This window comes from Camellia sinensis, chromosome 8 (assembly GCF_055761805.1).
Source record: "Camellia sinensis isolate YWXY chromosome 8, ASM5576180v1, whole genome shotgun sequence".
NCBI lineage: Eukaryota > Viridiplantae > Streptophyta > Magnoliopsida > Ericales > Theaceae > Camellia > Camellia sinensis.
Genome location: NC_138968.1, coordinates 109,945,864 through 109,955,529, shown reverse-complemented (window position 1 = coordinate 109,955,529; position 9,666 = coordinate 109,945,864). Strand labels below are relative to the sequence as shown.

The 9,666-nt window shown below is 38.4% G+C and overlaps 2 protein-coding genes across 2 annotated transcripts; both read left to right on the top strand.

Annotated features, from left to right (window-relative positions):
* The first annotated feature begins 524 nt into the window (after positions 1-524).
* LOC145797965 (uncharacterized) lies at positions 525-1,138 on the top strand. Its single transcript, XM_082885405.1, has 2 exons — positions 525-765; positions 819-1,138. The coding sequence occupies exons 1-2, from the start codon at positions 525-527 to the stop codon at positions 1,136-1,138; spliced, it is 561 nt and encodes a 186-aa protein (XP_082741531.1).
* Positions 1,139-1,204: 66 nt separating this feature from the next.
* On the top strand, positions 1,205-3,632 carry LOC145797964 (uncharacterized). The gene is made up of 4 exons (XM_082885404.1): positions 1,205-1,397; positions 1,874-1,960; positions 2,572-2,726; positions 3,111-3,632. The coding sequence occupies exons 1-4, from the start codon at positions 1,205-1,207 to the stop codon at positions 3,630-3,632; spliced, it is 957 nt and encodes a 318-aa protein (XP_082741530.1).
* The last annotated feature ends 6,034 nt before the right edge of the window (positions 3,633-9,666 follow it).

Genomic DNA, 9,666 nt, shown 5'->3' with positions numbered 1-9,666 from the left:
TTTTTAGCCCCCTATTATTAATCATGATTTGATTTATGTCTGAGGTCGTAGGTAATCTCATGATTATTGGCCAGTTATGATCCAAATCCATAGGGGCGGGTTTGGGTCATGACAGAGTGGTATCGGAGCACAGGTTAATAACTCACACACTTGTCCAAATGAGAAATAGAGTGTCTAGAAAAGACTTAATTCGTGTGATAAATACATGCTTAAATGCATTAAGAATATGTTAAAGTGTTTTGAAATATATGACTACATGATAAATTGTGTACATTGTTTTGTATAAAATGTAATACAAGTCTCATCAGACAATGGTGAGAACAAGATTTGATGAAATAGAAGAATCTTCTACTACTAGGCTAGACCAAATGAAAAGACTGATACAAGATATGACAGAAACACTGAGGCAATAACAATAATGGCAACAACAGCGGCAACAATCGCCACCTCCACCTGTGATACAACCTTTGTAAGACTTGCAAAGCAATGACTAAACAATATCTCTCACCAAAGAGTTTTAAAAAATGAAACCACCATTATTTCCCGAAGGAGTGGACCCATTTAAGGTAGAAGCTTGGGTCCTCGGTATTGAAAAGTTGTTTGAAGTATTTTCGTGCCTTGAAGCACAGAAAGTACATTTGGCCACCTTTACAGTGGAATATGAAGCAGGAAGATGGTGGATGTTGATTCGTGATGACAAGAAGGGCATAGAATGGACATGGTTTCTTGAGCTATTTTATGATAAATACTTTCCACAATGTGCCGGTGATATAAAAGTGAATTTGAGGGACTTAAACAAGACATTATGATTGTGGCAGAATACAAGGAAAAGTTTACAGAATTGGCTAGGTTCGCACCGCATATGGTCAACACCGATTATAAGAAGGCAAGAAAATTTGAGGGCGATCTCCGTAATGATATTCAAGAAATAGTGAATGTATTGAAACTGCCTACCTACATTGATGTGTTGGATTGGGCTCTAATGTTAGAAACTAATATGGCCAATCAGAGTAAACTGCCAACTGATTGGAAAAGTAAGAGACAGGGCTTTTTCTCAAAGAAGGCATTGTTAAAAAAAGCAGAATACAGGATCCTCGAGCACTTCGGGCTCCACCAGAGATACGACACCAACATGTAATCAGTGTGGTAAGAAATATAGTAGGGTTTGTTACTGTATTTTTCGGCTTGTTTTAAATGTGGTAAAATGGGACACAAGGTAAGGGATTGTACCCAAATTGAACAACAAAAGAGTAGAAAATCGGCTACTAGCTCAACTGGATCAATCCTAATGCTGGGGAACACTATGAGGCTTGCTACTACCAGAGACACTATGAGAAAAGTGAGAGTATTTGCACTCGTCCCAGGTGTCACGCGAAACACAAAAACCATTGTCTTAGGTACTATCTCTGTATGTAATCAAGATGCTTTTATGTTAATTGATTCTGGATGAACACATTTCTTTGTGTCTACTACATTTGCATCTAGATTAAATAAACCCCTAGAATCATTACCATACCTATTTTGTGTATTTGCTCAATTTGGGAAATCTGTGTTATGTACATCTGTGTATCGTATTTGTGATATGCATATTAACGGTGCTACTTTATATGTGGATTTGTTACCCTTGGAGATTAGACATTTTGATGTGATTCTGGATATGGATTAGTGTCTAAATACTGTGTCACTATTGATTGTGTAACAAAACGAGTTATGTTTAAACCACCAGAACATGATGAATTTGAGTTTATTGGCAATGGTGTAGTACCCCCACCTTATCTAATTTCAGCAATGAAAGCATGTAAACTACTTAGGAAGGGGTGTCAGGGTTATTTGTGTAGCATATTGACTGAGTAATTTATGAATGTTGAAATAGATAGTATTCTTGTTGTTAGAAAATTTCCAGATGTACTCCCAAATGAATTGCTAGGAGAATTGGTTGATAGAGAAATAGAGTTTACTAGTAATGTTGCACTAAACACCTAGCCTATCTCAAAAACTCCTTACAGAATGTCTACCATTGAAATGAAAGAATTGAAAAACCAGTTGCAAGACTTGCTTAATAAAAGGTTTATCCAATCGAGTACTTCGCATTGGGGTGCACTAGTATTGTTTGTGAAAAAGAAAGATGGGACCTTACGTTTGTGTATTGACTACCAGGAGTTGAACAGGGTAAATATCCATTGCCCTGAATTGATGATTTATTCGATGAGTTGCAGGGTTCACAAGTGTTTTCAAAGATCGATTTGAGATCTGAATACCACTAATTCAAGGTAAAAGCAAAAGATGTTGAGAAAACCGCATTCATAACATGGTACAGACATTATGAATTTCTAGTTATGCCATTTGGAGTGACTAATGCATCTGCATCATTTATAAATCTTATGAACTGAATTTTTAAATCCTACCTTGATAAGTTTGTTATGGTTTTTATTGATGATATTCTAATATATTCAAAGAGTAGAACTGAACATGAACAACATCTGAGAATTATCTTGCAAACACTTAGAGAAAAGAAATTATTTGCCAAACTAAAGAAATTTGAATTTTGGTTGGATGTGGTTGTCTTCTTAGGGCATGTCATCAATAGAGATGGAATTTCTGTAGACCCACAGAAGATAGAGGCAATTGTAAACTGGCCTACATCGACAAATGTAACGGAAGTTCGCAGTTTCATGGGCTTAACTGGGTACTACAAATGGTTTGTGAAGGACTTTTCAAAAATAGCTGTACCACTTACCCAACTAACTTGAAAAGGGCAACCGTTTGAATGGAATAATGAAAGGGAATCTGGATTCCATGAACTAAAAATGAGATTGACTACTGCACTAGTGTTGACATTGCCTTTAGGTACAAAAACTTTTGTGATATTTAGTGATGCTTCTTACAAGGGTCTGGGTTGTGTGTTAATGCAGAATGGGAGAGTAATTGTCTATGCCTCCAGACAGTTGAGACCGCATGAAAAGAACTATCCAACGCATGACTTGGAATTGGCCACAGTTGTGTTTGCTTTAAAAATCTGACGCCATTACTTGTATAGGGCAAAATGTGAAGTTTACACGGATTACAAAAGTTTAAAGTACTTTTTTACTTAAAAAGGACTGAATATGCAGCAGCGAAGGTGGCTAGAATTGATCAAAGACTATGATCTTCAGATTCAGTATCATCCAAAAAAAGCTAATACAATTGCCAACGCCTTGAATAGAAAATCAACGGGGAATTTAGCTTGTTTTCTTACTGAACAAGAAGAATTGCTAAAAGATTTTGAGAAATCTGAGATTGAAGTAGTATTACACAAACAGGGCAGATTGATAACCGCCGTTTTAGCTGAACCAACAATTATTGATGGGATCAAACATAAACAAAAGAAAGATGGATTCCTCAAGAAAATAGTTAATGTATTTGAATCAAATTCGAGATTGGGGTTTAGTGTGGAGAATGAAGTGTTGAAATTTCAAAACAGATTGTGTGTTCCAAACATCTCTGATTTAAAGAAGAGAATTCTAGATGAAGCCCACAAGTTAATGTTTGCGATGCATCCAAGCAACAACAAGATGTATCGGGATTTGAAACAAAGCTATTGGTGGCCTAATATGAAGCTAGAAATTGCAGAATATGTGTCCAAGTGTCTTTAGTGTTAGCAAGTTAAAGCTAAACACCAGAAATCGGCAGGTCTACTTCAACCTCTTCCTATTCCGGAATAGAAATTGGAGCATATTACCATGAACTTTATTGTTGGTCTGCCTCGAACCCCGAGAGGTATGAATTCTATCTGGGTTGTAGTTGATAGACTAACTAAATCTGTACATTTTCTTCTTGTAAGAACTACTTATGATACTTATAGACTTGCCACTATATATGTTGATGAAATTGTCCGTTTATGTGGAGTGTCGATATCTATTGTGTCGGTTAGAGATCCAAAATTTGTATCTAGATTATGAAAAAGTCTACAGAGGGCAATGGGAACAGAACTGAGATTTATATTGCATTCCATCTGCAAACTGATGGACAATCAGAACGAACCATACAGACTCTAGAAGATATATTTTGAATGTGTGCCTTAGATTTTCAGGGGAGTTGGGAAGATTACTTACCATTGGCAGAGTTTGCGTATAATAACAACTTCCACTTCAGCATTGGCATGGTATCGCATGAAGCCTTACATGGCAGAAAATGTAGATCACTGGTCTATTGGACAGAAGTCGGGGATAGAGTCTTACTTGGGCCTGAAATTGTGCAAATCACCACCAAAAAGATCAAAGTTATTCAACAAAGCTCAAAACTGCTAAAAGCCGACAAAAAAGCTATGCGAATGTTAGAAGAAGGCCACTTGAGTATGAAGTTGGCAATCATGTATTCATTCATGTAATTCCAATGAAGGGCCAATCGAGATTTGGTAAAAATGGAAAGTTGTCACCCCGTTACATTGGGCAGTTCCAAATTCTAGAGAGACTTGGTCCAATTGCCTATCGAGTTGCTCTACTACCGAGACTAAAACAAAAGCATAACGTGTTCTGCGTATCGATGTTGAGGGGCTATCTTGTGACGCCCTCAAAAATAATACAACAAACCCACCTATATTGAAATGTATTGGTATACAAGGGACCAACATTCTTCTATTCATCAAAGTAGGTCTTACAACAGTATTACATATTATTAACAAAGCAAATGCACTACAGGCTTACAGCTTTCCAAGTCAATACTTGGTTACAAGAAAATAGAGTGCTAACTCAAATACATATTAAGCCCTTGGCCTGAATTACATGTAGTACATCAAGAAAATAAACAACAAAAATGTCTGTCCGCCTCTAGCCTCCCAAGCTATGTCCTTGGAGATGGCATGCTACCTGTACCTGAAATGATGTTCCCATATAGGGTGAGTCACAGCCCAGTAGAAATACACTAAACCAATTATAAACAATGACTAAAATAATAGTATTCAACAGATGACCCACACTTATATTCCCACTTATACCTTGTTACAGTTTCATGACAATCATGTCCAAATTACATTTCACTTTCCGTTTCTTATCCAATTCTCAATTCATACCACAGTTCAGAACCCAGCCAAACAACTTATTTGAGACAATAACTCATCTTTAACATTTTTCCATTACTAGCTATATCAATACTCCAACAGATAAACACACAAGCTGCATCCACACTTCAAAGGATAAGCATGTGAGTTATATCAATACTTCGAAAGATAAGCATATGAGTTATATCAACACTTCGAAAGATAAGCATATGAGCTATATCAACACTTCGAAAGATAAGCATATGAGTAATATCAACACTTCAAAAGATAAGCATATGAGCTATATCAATTTCCGATTTAGAGGTCCAGCCCCTTTCTTCCAATAAACCGTTTGCACAAAACAACATATATATATATATATATATATACACATCGGTAGTATACATAATCAATCAATACATAAAGTTAATGTATTCTTTCAACCGTCATACTCTATGACACAGCCAATTGATTAGTTTTAGTTTGTCTAATCATCATGCATTGTCTACAACAATCAAAACTACCCTCCACCGGTAGGCCAAAGCAATTATTTCTAAACAGAAAATAAATGCATCCAACGGATATTGTAGTCAACATTTCAATTTGGTGAGCGATAAATGATTCAACTACACCCTTCAATCCCATAAATTCCCAATCTCGACTTTCTCATTTCAATTCCTCATTTCTCACAATTAATTATACAAATTAATTAATCAATGTAATTAGGGCATTTTCCATAATTAATATTGCAACCCTAAGGTTTCATTTTCATCAATGTTTCAAAATCAATTCCATTTCTCCATTCCAAACATGCATATAGGTTTTATATATTTAAAACCCCAACTTTTGTAAAATTGCACAAAGGCCCAAACACTCTCAAAATTACCCAATAACCCCCAACGTATCAAAACACTAAAATTTAACGACAAAGCTCATAAAGAGGAGTAGGATATCCCTACCTCGAATGATGAAACCCAACGAAAGAGATGAAGAAAACGAAAATGCTCCAAATCCCGAAATTTTCAGATTAAAAGATAGCCCTCGACGATCAACACAACTTTTGTAAAGGTTGGAGGTGAGAAAACAACTCCTACTAGATCAATCCTAAGAGAGAAGTTAGGGTTTTAGTGAGAGAAACTCTCAAAATAGCTTTCTGGAAAAGTAAGAGAGAGAAAGGATGTTGAAAAGTGAACAAAAAGTTGGATCTTGACTTTATATAAAAGTCGCCCCGCTCGAGCGTGGAAAACCCCGCTCGAGCGTCCAAACTCCCGCTCGAGCGGCGGATGCACACTCCCAGAACTTTTACAGACATGGTCCCCGCTCGAGCGTCAAATTCCCTGCTCGAGCGTCAGACACAAACTCCCGCTCGAGCGGCCAATCCCCCCGGTCGAGCGTCTACCACTGCAGACGAAATACTGGATGGGTGATTTTCCCGCTCAAGCGCCAACACACCCGCTCGAGCGGATAAGCAACAACAAAGGCCCGCTCGAGCGTCAAAAGCGCCGCTCGAGCGAAGAGATCAAAAACTGGGCAAAGATTCTACGTTTTAAAACACAACCAACTTATTCCCAACTTGCCTAACACAACCCAAAACTCGAACGCAAAGAGTAAGGGATAGAAAGAGGATAAGACAACAGCACCCTTACGGAACCGAGTCCGGATTACAGTTAAGCACAAAAAGGGAAAACTGGGATCGCTATAACCTCCTCCCCTTAAAGAATTTCGTCCCCGAAATTAAGGATACGCCAAAACACAGGGTTAACAGATCACAGAGCATTCAACATACGAGCCCCAAGGAAAGAAATTACTTTCATAACAAATCTCCGACTCACTCTTACCAAGGAAGAGACTAACCAGGGGAACACATTCTAAACCACAACACCTTAGGCACGCAAGCCTCAACAAACCAAACCTCCCCTGAAACAATTCACCAACAACCGACTAGTGCTTCAAGCTAAGTCACTACTCAACAACACGACCAAACCAAATCTTGCATTTTCCATACGAAAACTCAAAAGCTTTGTAAACATTTTTCACAAATACGGTGTTACCCAAAACGCTGAGTCATCCACAGTTTATTTGCCAAGAAGATTAACCTAGAATTCTTTAAAATAATTGAATTAGATCAACTCTTCAACAATGCCCTTAGATGGCCCAAACACTGGAAAAATTTTGTTTTCCATTTCTTTCCAAAACAGCACTATCCACAACCATCACTCACGCAGTGATGGCACAACCGACACAGAATATAACATTTATATAATGATAGTTAATAGAAATAACAACAGTACTAACAGCACATAAGGTATAAGAGATTCATGGTTTTGCAATTTCATTCCGCCTCCCTTTACAAAAAAAAAAAAATATCATAAATTCGGTTCAGGACCTGGCCAACGACCAAATGAGAGCACATCTCATCTCAACAATACCCCCTTGAATACACAAATGATATACATTTTAGTGCTGTATCAATATCAAACCAACATCATACATACATAATGTATAGAAAGCCAATCATTCACAATGATCAATCAATACACGTATTAGATGTATTATTCCAACCGTCAAATTCAACGACAAAACATGTTCGATTAGTTTCAGTTTTCCCTAATCAACGTACAAAGTCTACAACAAACGAGACTAAACTCAAGGTGACCAATGCCAACCCAAAACCCAATACCGACAAGCTAACTAATCAACTCAATAAACTCTACACTCAGTAATCCACACACTGATGTGCCACTCAAACCACTAACCCCAAACACGGAGTTCCCTACACAAACCACAAATTTGGAATCTCACCGGATCTCCTAAAATTGAACCGTATCAACACTGCGTCTAAGGGAATCACCATCCCCTGCCATGGCTATCTAGCAAGCCTGCCCACTTCCTTGACTGAAGACCGACATGGTTAACCTCAATCACAACAACCCAAACACGAAGGACCACTCTAACCAACCTATACTCACAGTAATGACGCAATTTCCAAAAACAGTACTATCACACTAGGGACTCCTAAACGTTTGAAGTTCCCAACAACACAGCAACATGAAGGATAACTTTATACACCCCCACGCCTTCCACCACACAGACAGGACTGAATAAGTCAAAACGACTCTAACAGTGTGCCACGCTTACTCCACACACTTTCACTCCCTTACTCGTTTTACCACTATCCAAACTGAACGACGGGCACTCATGCCAAAGTGACCTAGCTTTACCAAACTTCACACTTCAAACCACACTTCCATCAGTAACCATATTATAGCCTTACCAAGGTATCCGCCAGGGATTCCCTAAGATCAATCCCCTTCTACACATCGTCTACTAACAACATACGAACCACACATTAATATGCATCGTACTATGCAAAACTTCTTCACTTAGAGATTTCACCTACTACCTCGACTGAACTCGAAGTAACAGAATTTGCTTACCCCTTCCCTCGTACCACACATTAATATGCATCGTACTATGCAAAACTTCTTCACTTAGAGATTTCACCTACTACCTCGACTGAACTCGAAGTAACAGAATTTGCTTACCCCTTCCCTCGTACTGAGTTAACTGACAGGGTTTGCTACAACACAATATTTAACATTACCCACCAACCTTTCGTACCGAACATAATCAATCATAGTATCTTCAACCAACACTGACCTATAGGGCCCATACTTTATTCCTCATTCTATTTGTCACTCATTCCGAGAGTACAACCAAGACACTAGGTCTACGTGCCCAACCATCCGCCATTACTACAACTGAACAACTGTCTCGCACCAAACCCCGACACCAAAGCATGATGCCGACCAGGCTTTCAAAGACTCACCATCCTAACTATCCAGCAAAGTAAAGGTCCTCACCTTCCTCACTATTAACCCACACCTCTATCCGCAACCACCATACCACTGTGACTCCATCCACAGGTCACACCCTAACTACGGGTTGTATACCCAATCAACCCTTACGACAGCATCTCCTGACCTAACCAGTGTTAAGGTCAAACCTATCACATTCAATCATAATAAACGAGCCCAAAAACTTAGGAAACACCCATTTACTACTACCCGAGATATAGCACCAACTGCTTACAACACATCACTCCCCGATGCCAACAACCATACCCCCATGTAGGGGCTAACACTCCCTCAATCAAAACAACCAACGAGTACATATGCCAATTCGGCAACGTTACTCACCACGAAGGTACAAGTCTATTCCTAATAAGATTATGCACTATGCCCTTGTAAAGCACCATGTTAAATACATACTACACCTAGTATTACTTGCACACTTCACATCCCCTCGAGGAGTCCTCACGACAGTAGATCAACATTACTTTCACGCACATAAGGTCAATTAGATAACACTAAGGAAATTTCGAACACCCGGTAAGTATAATTATTCTTGCCTCCTTGTAATCCTGATTAAGATAAACATCTCTCAGTAATCCTTTCAAATTTGAAAACATGGCTCGTCATCCCTCAAACCAAAACACACGCATATAAATGCATTATTACCAAAGATTTTATGGTCTCACCACAACCTATTATATTAGTAAAACTTTTAGAGCCACCACAAGCTCTAACTTGCCCATTTCAAGAAAATAGATAAGCACTAGCACACACAACTATATAAACATATATATAGAA